Consider the following 20,129-nt stretch of genomic DNA (forward strand, 5'->3'; position numbering starts at 1 on the left):
GACCAGGGCAAATTCATCCCTGGTTCCTTCCTTGCTACTGTCATCACTGGCTTCACAGTGAGTATGCAGCTTGACAGCACAGAACTGTGTGGGCTGCTACTGGCTGTCAAAGCCAAACACCACTAGATGTCATAACTTCACACCTTGGGGAGAACTCAAAAACAAGCTTCATACAAGTACAGCTACTGGGTTTCAGCGTTATGTCTGAAATGGATAAGGAATGACAAACGATCTGCCATCTGATCTGACGGTTGTATGTAATCACTGTGTAGAAAGCTGAGCCTATGCACGTAACAGAAAATCATGAATAGTGATTGCCTTGTGTGATCAATCCCAACAGCCTCTATTTTTTCCACATGGTGATCATACTGATCAACAGGAAACATTCAGTGATGATTTCTTCAGGGGCTGTTATTGTACCAATCACACATGTATATAACACAGGTTTGGATGTTCCAGGAGAGACTCACCATTGAGGTGTCTGATTACAGTAATAAGATAATGAGAATGCTACTACTTACTCTAATTGTAATTATACAGGCTTCCATCTGAGCTTGAATGGATTGCACACATATTGTTTTGAATTACATGGTGCTGATCCTTGAGTTAAGCCCAGGACTGTAAAAGAGCAGAATAAGAGTCCCCAGAACGCCTATGACTATAATCATAGGCATCATGTTGCCTTATTTTATTTTCCAAAGTTGAGAAGAGATACACCAGTTTGTTTAGAAATAAGAACAAGAGATATGATAATAAACTTAACTCCAGTGACACTCATGTAATGATTCCATTCGAATGATTGGGGCTCTTAATGAGAATTTCAAAGAAAATTGTGAGAATGAGAATGCTACCTTTAAATCAATATCTCTCTCTCTCTCTCTCTCTCTCTCTCTCTCTCTCTCTCTCTCTCTCTCTCTCTCTCTCTCTCTCAAAAAACCCCCCCAAAAAACCTGGCATGTCTGTAGGTGGACAGAAAGAATACTCGGTTAACAGGTCTAGGAAATGACTGGTGAGACAGTGCTGTGTTGAAATGCTGTGTGAACATCATGATCCATTGTAACAAGATCTGCCCACTCAGTTCACAGGCAGTAGGAAGGAAGAAAAATAAAGGCATATAGACCGGAACATTAACATATACTGGGAACAGATCACATCAGCATTAGTATACTCTTAAATCTAGAAACGAAGGGTTCTTCGGATATCCCTTTGGAGGGAATCCTTAAGTGTTCTATACAGAACCATTCAACTGAGTGTTTCCCTAACAGAAAGGGGCAGTGGAAGATTTTCGTAAAGGATTTTTTTTTCTGGGATTGTAGAATTTACTGAAGTCTCTCTTTTTTGTGCAACAAATGATGTTTAGATTTGCATTAATGCGTGTATCAGTCTGCACTGTTTAAACTCTTGGTCAGAGGGTGGAGACAAACCCGCACAAAATGATGGACGACGTGGACATACTTTCACTAATAGCTCTGTTTTCCCCGACAGCGTTCACCTTTTGGGGTTTTCTCTAGCCTACTTTTTCTCTCCTCAACACACTTCATTGAACTCTTCAGTTCGTCATTAAATAAAACGTCCTCCCTGAGCCACATTAAACATGCTTATGTTGAAATATCGGCGATGTGTTTAAGCAGTTCTGGTGCTAATTTGCTGGTTGGTGTTGGATTGTCATTATTCCTGTGAGACGTCAGCACTTTGTGTGCCACGCTGACGTCACTGTCCGACATTGCTACTGCAGTTACAGGATTCATACCGGTAGAAGGACTTGTAATAGCCTATAAACAAGCAAGCGGGGTTCAAACCCGAAGCTACTGTACTGCTTCAGGTGTGTTAGAGCAGAGAAAACATTCAAATGTTCAGGGTTTCTAGACCAGGAAGCGACAAATCGCTTAAAGCAACCTTTTGAACACTTATCTATTTTATCTTTATCTGTTTTAAATATGTTTCTAAGCAGATAGGCTATGTAAAACAAAAACAAAAACAAACCCAAAGCGGAAGTAAAGCACGACGCTTACACCTGCAGTCTCGCGCACAAAGCTTTGACACTATCCACTACCTATATATGATGAGGTAGTCTTAAGGCGCACTATTTAGCAGTATATATATATATATATATATATATATATATATATATATATATATATATATATATATATATATTTGACGTTTCGTGTAAACGTTGCCATTTTTTGTTCTGTTTGTCAGACCCCTCCTTCTGGCGTGCCCACCTGGCGTGTTTGTCTCGCGCCTGTTGCTCACGCTACTTTTTGGCTCTATCTGGAGCTTGTATATGGGTGTGTGTGTGCGCGCGCGTGCGTGTCCTGTCGCTGATAATGATCTGTGCATGCAGATGATGAACACGCCGCTTCCTGCTTTTCCGCGGCACTGATGATGGGGTGGATGGGCGGCGCGGCGGACCGGAGAAGTGCCTGTTGTGCGTTTGCGTTAACGCAGCCTTTCATTCTCAAGGGAGCGTTTGGGAGTTTGGTATTCTAGCGTTCTCCTGTCCTCCTCTTAATGGCGACCGATCAGTGGCGTTCTGGCGATGGCATGTGATCGTTGATGGGCGCACTGCATGTGGCACCTGCAATTCAGTCACTGGTGTCTTGGGACGAATACTGAAGACACATCTGCATTGTTGGTAGCTATTTTTGCTCATTATGTCTACTAAAAAGGCGCCCATGTCGGATAATGAGGTTAAAAATGGAACGTCGAGAAGCATGCTGGAACGATGCGCCTCGGTTAATGAATATTTTGACATTTCCTTCAAGGTGTGTATTATTATTATTATTATTATTATTATTATTATTATTATTACGGGAGCACACTCTGTTCCTAGTTGGTTGTCAGGCTGTTTCTGGAATCAAGCACTTTTCTCTGACACACGGTTTACAAGATCAGATATGGAACACTTTTTTTTTTCTTTTTTTTTTCTTTTCACTAGCAGTGTTGCTTTGCATATGAAAGTTTATTGCCTGATGAAACCACTGAGTTTCAGTAGTCTGTTTCCTGTTTGGTCTGTGCTGCAGCGGATCTCAAATTGATCTGTAGATCAGTTTAACTTTTTCCTCTCAGCAGTTGGTAAATGTTTACTTAAGGTGGGATTCCTTGATATCCAGTCTCAACCACTGAACTTGAATTAAGGCATAATGATACATATCCTGTGATGCATGGCATCATTGTGCAGAACTGTGACTTTCAAGTAAGCTGATAATGGTTTGTAGTCTTTTCACAACTTCACATTTAATTCGCATCAATTTGAACCTAAACAAGAACTAGAAAAGAGCTTAAACAAACATGAGAACTAGCATCCAGTCTCAATATGCAATCAAGACATGAAGGTTCTGAGATGCACTGAGCTTCCGTAGATTTAAATTCATGTCCCATGACCTTTACAAACGGACAGATGTAATACATAAGGCCGGATAATGTTCTGCAATGCACTCGTAAGTTAAATGAATGTAGCACTAACGGTTCTCTTTGACCCTGACACCTGTAGGTGATGCTGCTTGGAGACTCTGCTGTTGGGAAGACTTGTGTCCTGGTGCGTTTTAAAGATGGGGCATTTCTGGGAGGCAACTTCATTGCCACCGTCGGAATAGACTTTAGGGTGAGCAAGAACTGGTCAAAGCCAGTGTTCCACACAACACATGCTGTACACAAACACACTTCTCTTATTTTGGTCAACGTGCTGAGATGGTGTTCTTGTTTTCTCTAATCGATTCTTAGATTCTTATTATCTTGCCTTTTTTTGTGATACACCATAGCTTGCAGAAGCAGCTGGTACAGAGAGCACAGTATGTCCACCAACTGTCTTGTCTAAATCTAACAAACCACTTCAGGCTTCTCTCAATAAAAGGAGTGCCTGATGCCCATTCACGTTTCAGTCAGGCTAAACGATTACCAGTGTGCCCCAGAGACCTGATGCTCTCAAGTTTAACAAGAGCGGACTATTTAAGTGTGTGGCTGCAGCCTGCCAGTGCATTACTGTAGAAAATTGTCTAAATGTATGGGCTTTGCTTTTAGAAAAAATAAGTGTGTGTGTGTATATGTATGTATATGTGTGTGTGTGTAATATATATATATATATATATATATATATATATATATATATATATATATATATATATATATATATATATATATATATATATATATATATATATAAAAAGGAATTGCAAGAAGAAAAAAAAAAAACCTTAGTAATTGATCTGAAATTCACGTCTTTCAACAAATGTAAACGAACATAACCTTGTTGCATCAGACATTTATACATATACTCTATGCACCATTTACATATATCTCTCTCTCTCTCTCTCATATAATATAATATATAATATATAAAAAAGGCGCACGGTGGCTTAGTGGTTAGCACATTTGCCTCACACCTCCAGGGTTGGGGGCTCGGTTCCCACGGTAGCCCTGTGTGTGCGGTGTTCTCCTCGTGTTGCAGGGGAGGCTGCAAAGCTTGCAAAGCCTACCATGAGCCTACCATGCATGGTAGACTGATTGGCATGTCCAAAGTGAATGTGTGTGTGAATGTGTGTGTGAATGTGTGTGTGAATGTGCCCTGCGATGTGTACCCTGCCTTGTGCCCAATGCTCCCTGGGATAGGCTCCAGGTTTCCTGTGACCCTGAAGAAAGGATAAGTGGTATAGGAGATGGGGATATATATATATATTTCTATCTATCCATCCATCTTCTGTGTGTGTGTGTATATATAATGTGTGTATGTGTATAATCTCATCATACCAAGCTCTGACAAAACAGTCAAAGGTTAGTGTTTTGTTCGAGTCTGAGCTCAGATTACTGTCAGTGCAGAGTTTCACACAGTCTCCCTTTGTCTGTTTGATTTTTCTTAAAGTTCTCCCACCTCCTGAGAACATGCTGATAGACTGAATTGCCTCTAGGTGTGAATGATTGTATGCGTGATGGTGCTCATTCAGGATGTATTTTTTTCCTCAAGCTCAGTGTTCCTGAGATAGCCTTTAGATCCACCACACCCCTGACTGGGATAAACATCTTAAGATAAATGAATGTACAGAATTTTGTTCATATCACAAGCCACATTTTATCCAAATAAAAGTATACCATCATGTTTTGCTTTCACAGTATTAACCAGTCATCATTTAGATGCTGTTTTGGTTTGTACCTACTTTCCACCTGCAGTCTTGATGCATCAGGACACGTAGAAATGTTGTTAGTACATCCCTTGAAATATATGCTTCATTTTAGTTCAAATTTGCTGAAGGACTTTTTTGCATTTTTTGCATTGTATTCAGCAAGACAGGGTGAGTGTGTACAGACTACTCATTAAACATATTATAAGCACATAACATCTAATTAAGAACTTAGTTTCAGTACTTAGTAGTTTGTGGTATGCTGCTGAACCATTTGGACTAGACATGCTGAAAGCAATACTGTTTATTCTAATAAATGTGCCAACCTGCACACTCTAGAAGCCACACTGCTGCTATTAGTTCATTTTATTTGTAGTATTCTAATTCAAAGAGCCTATAACATCAACCAGTTTTAATTTAACACCATGTTTGCTCCCTATAAATAAGGCAGTGAGGTTTTTCTTTTACTGCTAGTAGCTGAATGGCAAAGTACACTAGCGCACTGGAACATGGCAGTTTTATTTTGGGAACACTTCCTCATCTTTGTAGCAGTTCCTCCCACACTCCCACATGCTGAGTAAGAGAGAGTAGGGCCATCTAAAGGCCAATGTTGGTGGAGAAAAACAGGAACCCATTATAACTAATTGGGGAGGCTGGAGCATGTCTGTGAATAGTCTTTTAAAATGGTTCTGTTTCAGTACAGCAGAATTTTCTTTTATCACCCAAAGAAAACGCAGTTGAGTAGTACCATGAAATGAAAGCTCACTGAGGTCTAAAATGATTTAACCTTTCAGTGTCATGACAAGCTGGACTGATTAGCACTGAACCAAAATAAATTCCGGGTCCACTTTATTAGGAACACTTGTATACCTGCCCAATCATGCAGTTGTCCAATCAGCCAATCATGTGTTGGCACACGGTGCATAAAACCATGCAAATACAGGTCAAGCGCTTCAGTTAATATTCAGATCAAACATCGCAACAGTCTCTAGAGTTTACACAGAATTGTACAAAAAAAAATCCACTGAGGAACAGTTCTGTGGCTGAAAATGCCTTGCTGATGTGAGAGGTCGGAGCAAATTGGGCACAGTTGAAGATAATAAAATGTCGACTGGTCTTTTTGCCAGCTTTCAGCTGTCCAGTTTCGGTGAATTTCTGCCTGCTGTAGCTGTGACGCCTGTTCTTGGCTTCTGAAACAAGTGGAACGTGATGTGGCCTTCTGCTGTTGTGGCCCAGCTGCCTGAGGGTGACAGATTTTCCATTCTGAGACACTTTTCTGCTCACCACAGTTGTAAAGAGTGTCATTCTCCTCTGACCTCTCTCATCAACAAGGTGTTTCCACCTGCAGAATGGCTGCTGATCAGATGTTCTTTGCACCACTCTGTGTAAACTTTAGAGACTGTTGTGCATGAAAATTCCAGGAGATTAAAGTAAAGTATAAGAGAAGTTTATGATATATTCAAACCAGTACATCTGGCATCAACAACTATTTTATTGTCAAAGTCACACTTTTCTTTGACGTTTGTTGTGAACAATAAGTAAAGCACTTGACCTGAGCCTTGAACTGCTGCTACATGATTGGATGATTGGATAATTGCATTAATGTGCACATGTACAGGTATTATTAATAAAGTGGATGGTAAGTGCATGTGGAAATAATGGCTGGTTTACAAGTGCTTTTTCATATATGGTGACTCAATGTTTGTAGAGATGTAAATATGGTTAGAGTTTTGTCTGAGTAACTAGAAAAATATGAATGTTAAAATTAAATTTAACTAAAATAAATAGATGGTGTTGCATGAACTGGTCAGTTTGGAAGTCAAGCTGCAGCTGTGGCCTGCCAGAGATGGTCACAAATACTGCCACTCAATAAGATGTTCACTGAGCTCTCCTCCTCCTCATGTGTCTTCTGCTACTTCTTCCATGGTTTATTGGTGAGTTGTAAATAACAACCATACATTTCAGCCAGTTGCATCATGCGTCATGAGATCTTGCAGAAAGTGTGGTCTGTTACAATGGCTTCAACTTGCATACTTGGCTAACATAGTTGTTGACCAACACTTCATTTAAAATATATGGTCATGTTCCTGCTTTGGACTTGATTCCAGTACAATTTGCTGTACTTCAAACGAAGGAGGAATTCAGCCATCATCATAGACAACTGATATAAATTATCTAGTTGCTATTAACAAATATCGTAAGGTGGAATAGGTTTGGATGTTTATGGAACCAAGCGTAACAGCACCATCAGTTGGAAAAATACACCAGATGGAATGAAGAATTGAGGCTCAGGATGATTTCATTCTAGCCCAGACTCCGATTCATGGTGACGGTCATGTCAGTTGTGAAAGACCCTTTAGATTTGAAAAAATATTAGCCCATGCTGCTGACAACGCCGTATCACATCATCAGTAGTGATTGAAAAAGCAAACATTAAATACAGTCACAAGTGAACACGCTGATTTAGTTATTCTGTCTAGATAGACGATAGTAGATAGACTAGGCACATATTGTCCAAACAAAGTATAAATTACACAAAATGAAAAATCTTAAGTTTAGTATATTTTTGTTTTTTATTTGAAAGCAAAGGTTCCAACTTTTTCTATTTCCTATGTTTTGGTATTTGTAGGAAACACGGCATGAACCCAGTAGACCATTACAAACTTAAATAAAAGACTTAAAAGCAGATCGACTGTTGCATACATAATTTCTAATTTTAAGTGTATGTGTGGCACACATCATTCTTTTTATGCCATAAATGAGACCTCATGATATAATTCATTGTTCAATCATAATCATTTTGTTGTAGAGCTAAAGATTTTAGGTCTCCCATCTAGTATGCGACCAGCCATCACCGTATGGGTTATATTCTGGAGGCACATGGTTATGACACACTGGTGATTTGAGATGGCATGGATCACATGTCTCCAAAGCTAATTATGTCCCCCTTCAACCCTCCAAGACTGATGATTCACCACTGAGTGGCAAACTATCTGACACACACTCTGACAGAAAGTAATTCAGTTGGGTTGGAAAATTTATGTTCTGTTAAGTAGCTCTGTACGTATATGATCAAAAGAAAATAATTTGGGCATACTTGAGTTTAGAATGAATATTGGGTTGTAAAATGTTTTAGGTTTTGTCTCTGGTTCACTTGGCAGATCATGATTTCTATTATACTAAATTAGGTCTGGAAGGTGTGTGTTTTTTCTTAGAACTGTAGGTAGAGGGATGTATGCAAGCTCATTAAAAAAAAAAAAAAAAAAAAAAGGTGACTAAAAATCTCACTGTGTCAGTATGAGTCAAGCTCATGATTTATACTAAACCCAGAAGGACAATGACTATTGCAGAGTTGTGTGTATGGCTGCAGATGTGAAAACTTCTTGCTATTTTGTGGTACACATGAGTGCATTGCTGCAGTTATAGGTCAGACTCTTCGCACTAGGCAAGGACATTAATGATTTTGTTAACAGGCAGTGTGGGTTACAGTGTGTGTAGCTCAGAGAACTTTGTCAGGTTGCACGACTGACTAGTTTGCACTAAAAAAAAGCTTGAGATTGTTGTAAGTATTTAGAAATTAATGCCTTGATATGTAGCAGTATAAAATTGAGTCAACAGTAGTAATGACGAGCTGTACTATTCGAAAAGAAGCAGTTATTTGTCAGGTTGTGATGATGTAAGTGCCGGAAAACCATGTCTGAGAGAGAGCATTATTGCAGTACATGTCTTCCTGCCTGAAGAACTGGATATGCATTTGTCTTTAGTGATGGTTGACTAATTTCAACTATATATTTGACTAATGTTAACGAAGTCAAACATACACTGTGTGGCCAAAAGTAAGTGGACACCTGACCATCACACCCGTATGTGGTTCTTCCCCAAACTGCCACAAAGTCGGAAGCACACAATTATAGGATGTCTTTGTGTACTGTAGCAGTACAATTTTCCTTCAGTGGAACTAAATGGCCCAAACCTGTTCCAGCATGACAATGCCCCTGTACACAAAAACAAGCTCCATGAAGACATGGTTTGCCAAGGTTAGAATAGAAGAACTTGAGTGGCTTGCACAGAACCCTGAACTCAACCTCACTGAACATCTTTGAGATGAATAGGAACACAGACCGTGTGCAAGGCCTTCATACCCTAATGCTGTAACATGGATTATATTTACTTGTGTGGATCCAAAAACTAAAGGATATCTGTGTATGTGTTAACATTAAGATTTAACTAGAATTAAGGGACCCAAACCTGTTTCAGCATGACAATGCCCCGTGCACAAAGCGAGCTCCATGAAAAGCACATTTGAGTGTTTGCCCATATGGTGTACGTTGATCGATTTTTATTTCACGTTAGTAAATTTGAAACATTCTCCATTTACCTTGACAAAAAGTAAAGGTGCCAGATGAAGGCATTTTTCAAGTGAGAAAATGAAACCAGAGTGCTCTGGCCAAAAGATTAGTAAAGTGAGATGGGGGAAGGGGGTGGGGCTTCCAGTCAGTTAATATCAGTGTTGAAAACACCTGTTCAAACACCTATCAATCATTCCAGAGTCCACTGTCGACTGGCTCGTGTGCTGTTTTTACTGGAGGAAAAAAGAACTCTCTTGGTGTATTTTGGTATATGTTTAATAACTCATAGCACTTTACTAGGGTGTTAAAATACAAAGCTCTTGGTGCAGAATGTGCGTTGGTTGCCAGTTCTGTTTTCAGTTTAGATTGCCCTAATTGCCACCTTACTTCTGGATGCCTGCTTTGTTTCTATCGCTTTAGGCATGGTTTGCATCATGTGATCCTATTTCTTTCTATTTTTCTTTTATGAAAGATTTTATTTTAATTTAGATTAGTCAATACCATCTGCCAGAGTAGCAGTTTTATTAAGCAATGATTTCCTTTATCACATGACTTCATGTGGTACATTAATTGGGACAAATTGACTGGGATAACATGGAAGGCAAATAAAAATAAATTTTTTTTTTTTTTTTAATTTAGCTAGCTGTTTTTGTGCATCTAGCAGCTAAGTTACTGATTGTGCCAGAACACCTTTCCAGATCGTTCCAGCTAACTTTAATCCATGCTCTTTACCATGGTAGAATGCCAAATGGGACACATTTGACAATTCTGACCAATCCATCATATGTACTATTTCTAACTCAATCCCTGGGTCCCCATGTGATACTCTTTTATCTTGGAAAGAAAACTAACCAAATTCAACACAGATACTTGGTTACAACATGGATTCTGTGGTACTTGGGTCATTTGGCAATGGCAAAATATCTGATTGAAATGTGTTATAAATGTCTAATATTCATGCCTAACTGTCTGTAGATCTTACACAGAATAGTGTAAAATCCAGTGAGCAGCAGTTCTGCGGGTGGAATTATCCACTGCCCAGAATGCACAACACATTGAAGCTTGAGGTGGATGGGCTACAACACCAATAAACCACACTGGGTTTGACTCCTATCATCCAAGAACAGGACTCTGAGGCTACTGTGAGCAGAGGCTCACTGATACTGGACAGCTGAATTTTCCAAAAATGTTACCTGGTCTGATGAATCTTGATTTCTGATGCGACATACAGATGGTTGGGTCAGAATTTGACATCAACAAGATGATTTCATGGACCCAACCTGCCAAAAGTTCAGGCAGCGGGTGGTGGTGGTGGTGGTGTAGCGGTATAGGGAAAGTTTTTTCTTGGCACATTCTGGCCCTCATGCCAGTTAAGCATTTTTTGAATGCCACAGTATTGTTGACTACATGCATCTTACAATGGCTACTTCCAGCATTATAATGCACCATGTCACAAACTACAAGTCATCTGAAACTGAAATGACAATGAGCTCAGTGTTCATCAGTCGTCTCCCCAGTCACCAGATTTGAATCCATTGGAGCACCTTTAGGATGTGAAAGAACGGAAGATTCATAGCACGAATTTCTGACACCTTGTGAAATCCATATCATCTATAAATTTCTAAGGTTCTCTCCCAACATAAGAACTTTACTAGCTAGTTTGACATCACTTGGATAGAAGCAGCACAAGGTACCTACATATTTTACTTTTCTAACACACATACATGGTCCGTGGTTTGCTTTTGTTTTGTTGTTTGTTGAAACAGATTGTTTTATGCTGTCTAAGACAAATCAAAGACGTTGGTTTATATTATGAGGTTTAATGAAGTGTTTTTTACTTGGCGAATCTCCATGTTATCAAGCCACCCGTAGTTTTTGAGCCTCACCATTAACAGTGTGTCTCAGCTTGAATCTGTCATTTCTAACGCCTGTCAGCGTGAAGCATTTCTCTGTTTTTTTCCCAAGTTCATTGAGCCATTTGGCAGTGACGTGTGAAATGATTTTTAATAAGCGTCATGTTTTCAGGGCAGGAGGTGTAATTTTGAAACATTTTGTTCAGCACATGCTGACCAGACACGTCGTCAGGCAAGGAACAGGGAGACTGGCTGTTATTTTTGATTGCCATCTTTCTTCTCCCCTGGGTAATTAAGTCTAAGCGGAGAGCTGTACTTTAAAGGGCCTATGCTTTACACGGAACTGAATTGGTGTGAGACTGCATGTGTGTGTGTGTTTATGTGTATATATATTTTATATATATATATATATATATATATATATATATATATATATATATATATATATATATATATATATATATATATATATTACACTTGATAAACTGTTAAATGTGATTTATTCTTGTGACTGGAAAATGACAAATCTTTTTATTGCGTTTCACCAAATTTATATCTGGCTACTGTTTCTCTTTTCTTTTCTTTATCTTTATTTTTTCTCTCAGAACAAGGTGGTGACTGTGGATAACATGAAAGTCAAGCTCCAGGTAAGTGAGTTGTCCATCATTTGCATCATTCTACCACTTGTCCATAATCCAAGGTAGTCATGTGGTCATAATCTTGATCGTTAACATGCATAATATAAAACATTTCATAAAGAAAGCAGCTGCTTAGTTATTCGGTGTAATTGTGCATTTGTTCCGCAAGTATAAACATTGTGTATTGACACAAAAACGACCATATTCAAAGTACCATCTTTTAACATCTAGCATTTGTAATAATACTGTAAATGGTGATGGATATACCAGCTCTACAAAAAAAGAGACATCTTATCAAGTGAACATATCTTGAATATAGTCAAATTTGTTTGCATTATTTCCTATAAGGCTACAATGATCCAAATATAAGATTATTAATCCTATTTCTACAACCTGATATAATCTTGCTCTATTGGTAGATCATTTTACCATTTTAAGAATTTATTTCTTGATACAAAATTATTGGCAAGTTGAAAATTTCAAACTTGAAAGTAGTACAAATGTCTAGAAATGGGTAATAATCGTACATTTAGTTTATGGTGTAATTTTTTTGTTGTTGTTGATGGAATTTTTTGCCTTACACTATACAGCCAAAAGTTTATGGACACCTGACCATCACACCCATATGTAGGCCTTAACCAAACTATTTGGACAAATTTGGAAGCACAATATTGTATAGGATGTCTTTGTGTACTGTATCAGTACAATTTCCCTTCACTGGAACTAAATGGCCCAAACCTGTTCCGGCATGACCATGCTCCTATACACAAAACAAGCTCGATGAAGACATGGTTTGCCAAGGTTAGACTAGAAGAACTTGAGTGGCTTGCACAGAACCCTGACCTCAACCGCACTGAACACCTTTGAGGTGAACAGGAACACAGACCGTGTGCAAGGCTTTATTACCCTAATGCTGTAAAGTGGATTATTTTTGCTTTTGTGCATCCAAAAACTAAAGCACCACAAGTGGTTTTACATTTAAAAAAAACAACAAAAAAAACAACAACTCAGAATGGTATGATGTAAAGACTGGGCCTGATTTTCCTTCAAGTCCAGACTGTACATTTATTCAGCCTATCATTGATTGCTGTGTCACCAAATACATTTGGTTAAATGGACCCTAGATTTTGTGTTCATTCTAGCTATGTATGTAATCCTGCTTCCCTAACACATCTGTAACACATCATCAGCAGTGATGGAGAAGGCGCACTTGAAATACAATAGCGGGTGTAATCAACATGAATCACTGAGATTTCAAAATGAATTTGGAAAAAAAAAATGTAAATAGACCAAGCAAACATGGTGAAAGAAAAGCCAAAGTAAGTTTTGTGGTTTGAACGAAAGAACTGTGCTGTTCTTTTCACCAAGCTTGCATTTCTTTTTCTTTTCTTTTTCTTTCCTTTTTTTCTTTTTTTTTTAGTACACACATACTAATTATGGACTTGAAATTCTCGACTTTAAAAAACAAAATAGGAATCACAAATGGTGTTGCCTATCTGTCTATCAAAGTGTTTGTCTTCATGTATATGTGTAATAGGTTTATGTGTATGATGAGACCCTGTGTAATTAGACTCGACTATAATGGTATAATAATAGTAGTGCTGAGTTGCTGATAGATACTAGAATTTTTATAGCCCTCCCATTCAATATCATGAGATATAACATTTTCATAATTGTCTATTGGCAAATTAGGTTTTATGCAAGTCTCTATGCAGCACAGTAAGAGAATCCTGTTTTGTCTTCCACAGTGTTTTACAAATATATATATATATATATATATATATATATATATATATATATATATATATATATATATATATATATATATATATATGAAAAATATTTAAGGTCAATTTTGTAAAAATGTTGTACAGTAACTGCAGATTATTATTCTTCAAAAGCCCATTTGTGGAATCATACACAGTATCCTAGTTCTGTATATCGCATCTCCTTATAGCATAGCTTAGAAGCAAAAATATACTTTGCTTCCTGTGAGACTACCTTCAGGTTATTAGTGTGAATTGGCTGTTATATAACATCTGCTATTTCTGGCGTAGTTTGAAGGCTGGGTTCACACTTTCAGTCAACCTTTTCTTTCTTCCTGTTCAGAGATGGGATTTATCCAAAATCAGCCAAGCTTATGGTAAATGCTGAGCCTGGCACAGGATTCATATCAAACTGAGTTCCTGTTTTTCTCTTCTTCTTTTTTTTTAAACCCCTTTTGAACATGACAAATAATTACATTTCCAAGATGCAGTGTTACTATATGTACCAGCTATTATTACTGATGTCAAGAGATGTTTAGAATAGTAGAGTAAATCCATCTTATTGATTGAATTGACTGTCTTGCAGATTTGGGACACGGCAGGACAGGAAAGGTTCCGCAGTGTTACTCATGCCTACTATCGAGATGCACAGGGTAATGGCACCTTTTTTAGCCACTTTGTATAATAATCTGATCGTTTTGAAAAGGCGAAGATAAAGATGTTGACCGTAGTGCATTTTCAGCCCAGTAAAATGTTTGAGATGCTTGTGCTCAGTTTGTCTTTTCACCCCTTCAGCTCTCCTGCTTCTGTATGACATTACAAGAAAATCATCTTTTGACAATATCAGGGTAAGTGTGGAATTCTAATGTGCAATTTGAGCGAGAAGTCATTTTTCTGTTCTGAAGCAGCATTTGTGCTCCTTTTCAAATGGCAGGGCTTTTTGTTTTCTTGATGCAAGGTCTGTCTTCTCACGTCATCTCAATTATTTTCTTCCATCTGTATCACCATGCAGGCCTGGCTGACTGAAATACATGAATACGCACAGAAGGATGTGGTCATCATGTTGCTTGGCAACAAGGTAAGTGGAACTTCCTGGGGAGGAGCTCAAGAAACTCCTCTGAAAGTAAAACTGAATAATACTCACCTGTATTTGTTTTAAGTTTTTAAATGGTGATGCTTGAGAAATCCCTAACAAGATTTGCAAGGAAAGTATAAGATTTTATAGAAAATGTAAGCTGCTCTTGGTATTCACTGTCATTTTTTTTTGCTAAATATTAGTAGACAAGTGAAACATTTCTGACACAATTCAGAACATTGACCTTTGTCAGGCTGCACTGACCCTTGTGGGCTTTATAGTGTCCTGTCCTAAGCCTGAAAAGTAATAACTTGATAATAGTGTAGTGTTTTTGCAACTGTGCAATATGGACCTCTGCTAGTATAAAGTGCAACATGCAGACATTTGTGTGTGCATTTAATTCAAAGGCCTGTACAGCTGGCTGCATGTGATAAGAGCCGTAGGCACTGGGCTTAATCCTGTTGACATAAATGCAGCACTTCCTGTTCTCGACTGCATGATTTGAGAAAAGCTGGTCTTGGAAATGCACAAATATCCAGTCACTTAAAAAGGTTGTTACATCCATATTTTTGCTTGTGAAAACCATGTAATGGATTTGTTTGTAATGGTTTTTCACAGTAATCTTCTTTTTCTCACTTTTTTCTATAAAAACATAGTTTATAGTATTCTAATAATCACTTAAATGTTGAGTAATCGGTCAACACACTAATACTCGATTACAATGAGGCATTTTATTTGAATAAATGTATCAAATACAAATTTCTCTCATTCATTATTTTTATATATATATGTGTGTGTGTGTGTGTGTGTGTGTGTATATATATATATATATATATATATATATATATATATATATATATATATATATATATATATATATATATATATATATATATATATATATATATTATCTCGTTTATACAGACATTAGTTTCTGAGCTGGCACAGTTTTAGTCTCACCTCTCTCACCAGCTGCCGCACTGCTGAGGATGATGTTGAATATGAATTACTTTCATTGTGCCAGTAAATGACTAAACACAAATCAAGAAGTAGTGGATTATTGAATGCAGTCCAGTATTGAAGTGGCTCCTCACATTCTTACTGACACCTACCATTGTTGTTGTTATTATTATTATTATTATTAGTAGTAGTAGTAGTAGTAGTAGTAGTAGTATTAATATTATTATTATACCACATGTTGAATTTTCAATTCTGATTGGTCTGAGGGTGTTGATTACTATTCTATAACAGGAGTGTGGCTGCAAGGCGAATCACTGGTTTATATTAATGCTCTTATGCTAATACTTTATAGTTTCTATAGTAACAACTTGCACAGGGGCTTGAATGGTTGAAGGTCCACATTAACAGATCAAAACAATCTGTAATCGTTGACATGGTGATCTGTTTTGTGAGGAAATGTTTCTTTAGCATTTTTTGGCTAATATATAGTTGTGTCCAGTGCAACGCTTTGTAAAGCTGTTCCTTTAAGATTTTAGACACAGGAACATCTTTTCACGCTAACATAATGAGGTGCTTTTTTTTTTTTTTTAATCTTATGGAACGAGAAGCTGGTGCTGCTTTAGTTTGAGAACAGGAACTAACTGGTTTCCGGAGGTTACACAACATCAACTGGTACTAAAGAGTGATAAAGTACATGTTCTGTAATAATTAAAAAATTGTTAGTGTTACAAGCAAATTGCTGTGGTACAAGAGGAATAAACCCCTCTGGGTGTGGTGTTATTGGAAAAATAATCAGTTTCAGGGTGGAAACAGTAACTCTGCTTCACATCAGGCCGTATCACACCGCCTATGTAACAGCGCACTCCATCATGTTTTAGCGTTTAAATAATGTCGTTGAACACTGCATGCCAGTTTAAGACATGTTTTCTAACACGTGCTAGCCTGGATACTAACACAACCTGGCTTACATTCTTTGATCAATTTGCATATTGATGAAGCACTGAAAGTGGCATAAAATCCAAGTGGTTACATTTGAGTAATGAGCATGTATGACTGTGTGCATTTCTACAGTCAGACATGGCAGCTGAACGAGTCATTAAGCCTGAGGAAGGACAGAAGCTGGCCAAGGTAAGAGACCCTTATTCCACTTCACAAATTCAAAAACGCAGCCTTTTCGCTAACTCTTACAGTGAATGAAATACATAACAGGGATAAATCAGGGGTATTCAACAAAATTTGTAAAGGTGGAACTGCATAAAATTAATAATTTAAACAACGGCCCAACAAATCAACTAACTTGACTGAATGTTGACAACCGTTTATGGTTATAATGATGTAAAAGAAGACTCACTGATTTGAAGTTGGTGTTTTTGTTTGGTTATGAGACATCTGTTTTGGACTTGACACTGAGAATAAAAGCATACTTCTCTGTCCATCGCACATATGTCTCGAGCTGTGTTCGCTAATAAAACCAGCAAAAAAAGGAAAAATCTTTTAGTCAGTGAAAACTCTTCCCTTTCTCAGTAAGCTGTCATCAAGTAAATAATTTAAATATAAACATAAATGCATGTACAAGCTGCAATAGAGTATCTGCTACAGAAGCCATGATGGTTCATGTTTAAAAAAAGGGAGCTGCTGAAATATGGACATTATGTGTATGTACTGTAGATCACTTTTGCTACAGTAATTTTTGAGTGCTCAGTTTGTAAGCACTGTAAGCACAGAACTGGAGGTAAGAGGCTGACTTCAATTCTGTCTTTACTAACTTGGAAGACATGCATTTTAAAGGTGTGAAGTGTATGAGAATGAATGCGGATTTAGAAGGTGCAGTTGGTTTGGTAGGAGAGAAGATGAGACAAGTGCGAGGGTGTGAGAATGTCTGAGGGCCATTGTTGAGGAGGAGAAATTGTATAGGCAGTGCTTTTGTAAGAAATGTGAAGTACAGGTCCAAAAATGTATATTCGTTAGTGTTATTAGGTCAGTGTCAATGGACGCGTATTGTAAATGATGAAGTAGTTTGTATGAGTGGCAAAAACACATGCAAGTTTGTACCACAAGTCCTGTTGATTACACTTACTAACTGTGTGTGCAGAAATGTTCAGTAAATACTGATAAGCCAAGAACACTTCCTAAACCTAAGGTACTTTGGAGGGATATGTGTTTGCTTTATTAAAGGTGCAGTAGTCCTTTCTTCAGCACGTGTATTAAGTGGCTGAGAAAACCTTTTTGGTGAAAACTGACTTCTAGTCCAGAATGCTTGTTTGTGTTTGGATTCGCCTCCTGTCTGTCATTTTATAGACATTTTACAGGCAAAAAAAAACAAAAACATTTTTAGCACAAATTAGTAATACTGATTTTGCTAGATTAATAGTTTGGTTTTTTAAGTTGAATGTGATTTAATTACTGAAACACCACTCTGTCATAGATTCAGTTTGATTTGTGTCTGTTATAATATCTTAAAAACAAAAACAGCACATCATTCATGTTTACAGTACAAATCAGCTTAAACAGAGCACAGACGAAATACAAATTTTTATTACATTTTTGTTGCATGCCAAATACATAGAGGTCAATACTGGTCTAGTGTATGTGTGAACAGATTGTTGTTGTTGTTGTTGTTGTTGTTGTTGTTGTTGTTGTTTTTCTTTTCTAAAAACAAACCTTGCCTCCCTTTTATTTTAAACAAGGAGTATGGAGTTCCTTTCATGGAGACGAGTGCCAAGACAGGTGTTAATGTGGAGCTTGCATTCCTCGCCATAGCAAGGCAGGTTCTGTTATTAAAACTATATTGTTTTGCTTGTAATTCTAATTAAATAGTTTATTAAGTACTTACAGCTGTTCTCATAACTTGTAAAACAAAACAGTAAAAAAAAAACTTTCCATTTTCCCAGCCTTCTTTTAGAAATAATTTTTCCATCATTAATTGGCATTGCAAAAGTCATTTGATGGTTGTTGTTATTGTTATTATTATTATTATTATTATTACTAGTAGTAGTAGTAGTAGTAGTAGTAGTAGTAGTAGTAGTAGTGTTGATGTTGCTATTATTGTTGTTGTTGTTTTAATGTAAAATTCTACCCATTTTACTTCCTTTAATTTTCCATCAACACAAATGTTGAAATAATATTGTAAAGTGATGATCTAGTAACTGGTAGTTAAAATATTGCCTGTTTTGTCTTTATTGTAAACACAGAGAGCTGAAGCACAGATCAGCCCAACAGCCTCATGAGCCGAAATTCCAGATCCATGATTACATCGAGACCCAGAAACAGAAGTCCAACTGTTGCAGTTCACTCATGTGATGACTTCACCTACTCGTAACGGAGCGAGGAAGGAAGAGACAAACCAATAAGGAAGAAAGTGGCAACAACAAATCCACGTGGAAAAGCAGTGATGGCCAGCGATAAAGGTGTGAGGAGACATAATGTGTGAGAGAAATACTTATTTGGATGTGTGTGGCATTAAACCCCTCTTGCTTTTACCATCAGGTGTAGACTTTGTCTGTCTTTGTTCTCTGGCTATAATTAAAGATAATGAAGCTTAGTGTGCTGACGTATGCGGCAGCTGTATGTGGATTCTCCAAGCGCTCGTCTCTCTGGGTTTTTTTTTTAGGTTTTTTTTTTGAGTTAATTATTAAATGAAGCACCCAAATCTCTTGTTAAATATACAGTTCGTTTTGGTTCACTTGTAAGGACGGTATTTTTCTCTCATCATCTCTCTTAATTTGAGTACTGAAGTTGGTATAAGTGTCAAAACTACAGCTCTAAGCACATTTACAAATTTGGACCACTAACATTGAAAACTGTTCTAAGCCATATTTTTATGTTAATGAATTTGTATATTGAAATTTGTGGTTTTGTAGTTTTATGTTCATGATGCCTTGTTATTGAGTAAAGTGTTTCTCTGAAACTTAATTCAAAAAGCAAATCAATGGACTTTCACACCACCTTTACACTTGGCATCTGTCTGTGACTTTTTTTTTTTTTCTTCGGTGGGGGGGTGGTCCAGGATATTTGGTCATGTTCTCATGATTGTAACATGCAGTCCACATCTGTATAAACATCTGGTTTGTATATCAGATTTGTGAGGTGTTTAAATTTTCAACTCTTGATGTTGAATTGCGTTGTGAAACTAGACTTGATTATTGATTGTTGCTACTAGTCTTATTTAGTTGTTATGTGTAACTCAGTGACTTTGTTCCTGAGATCACAAAGTGCCAAGACAAATTGCTCTGTATAGATACTGTATAAATTTCTATTTTGTAATGTAGAGTGTTGTTGCAATGTGTTTAAGTTATGTAAGTCAATTTACAGAAGTGGTTCTGTTAGGGGTTGGATGAAAATATTCTATTCCCTTAAAGTTTCTTTACTTTT

The 20,129-nt window shown here is 37.4% G+C and overlaps 1 protein-coding gene across 1 annotated transcript; it reads left to right on the top strand.

The window, feature by feature from the left end:
• Positions 1-2,287: 2,287 nt before the first annotated feature.
• zgc:112183 (uncharacterized protein LOC550410 homolog) lies at positions 2,288-20,129 on the top strand. The gene is made up of 9 exons (XM_053674311.1): positions 2,288-2,768; positions 3,497-3,607; positions 11,925-11,966; positions 14,310-14,376; positions 14,519-14,571; positions 14,736-14,801; positions 16,830-16,886; positions 18,446-18,526; positions 18,954-20,129. Exons 1-9 carry the CDS (start codon positions 2,658-2,660, stop codon positions 19,056-19,058), a joined length of 693 nt encoding a protein of 230 aa, XP_053530286.1. The 5' UTR covers positions 2,288-2,657; the 3' UTR covers positions 19,059-20,129.

This window comes from Ictalurus punctatus, chromosome 2 (genome assembly GCF_001660625.3).
Source record: "Ictalurus punctatus breed USDA103 chromosome 2, Coco_2.0, whole genome shotgun sequence".
Classification (NCBI taxonomy): Eukaryota; Metazoa; Chordata; class Actinopteri; order Siluriformes; family Ictaluridae; genus Ictalurus; species Ictalurus punctatus.

Excerpts from the sequence above, each read along its gene's own strand:
- zgc:112183 (XM_053674311.1), top strand. The coding sequence starts at position 2,658 with ATGTCTACTAAAAAGGCGCCCATGTCGGATAATGAGGTTAAAAATGGA. Across the intron at positions 2,769-3,496 it reads ATTTTGACATTTCCTTCAAG|GTGATGCTGCTTGGAGACTC; the intron begins GTGTGTATTATT and ends TGACACCTGTAG. Across the intron at positions 11,967-14,309 it reads ACATGAAAGTCAAGCTCCAG|ATTTGGGACACGGCAGGACA; the intron begins GTAAGTGAGTTG and ends ACTGTCTTGCAG.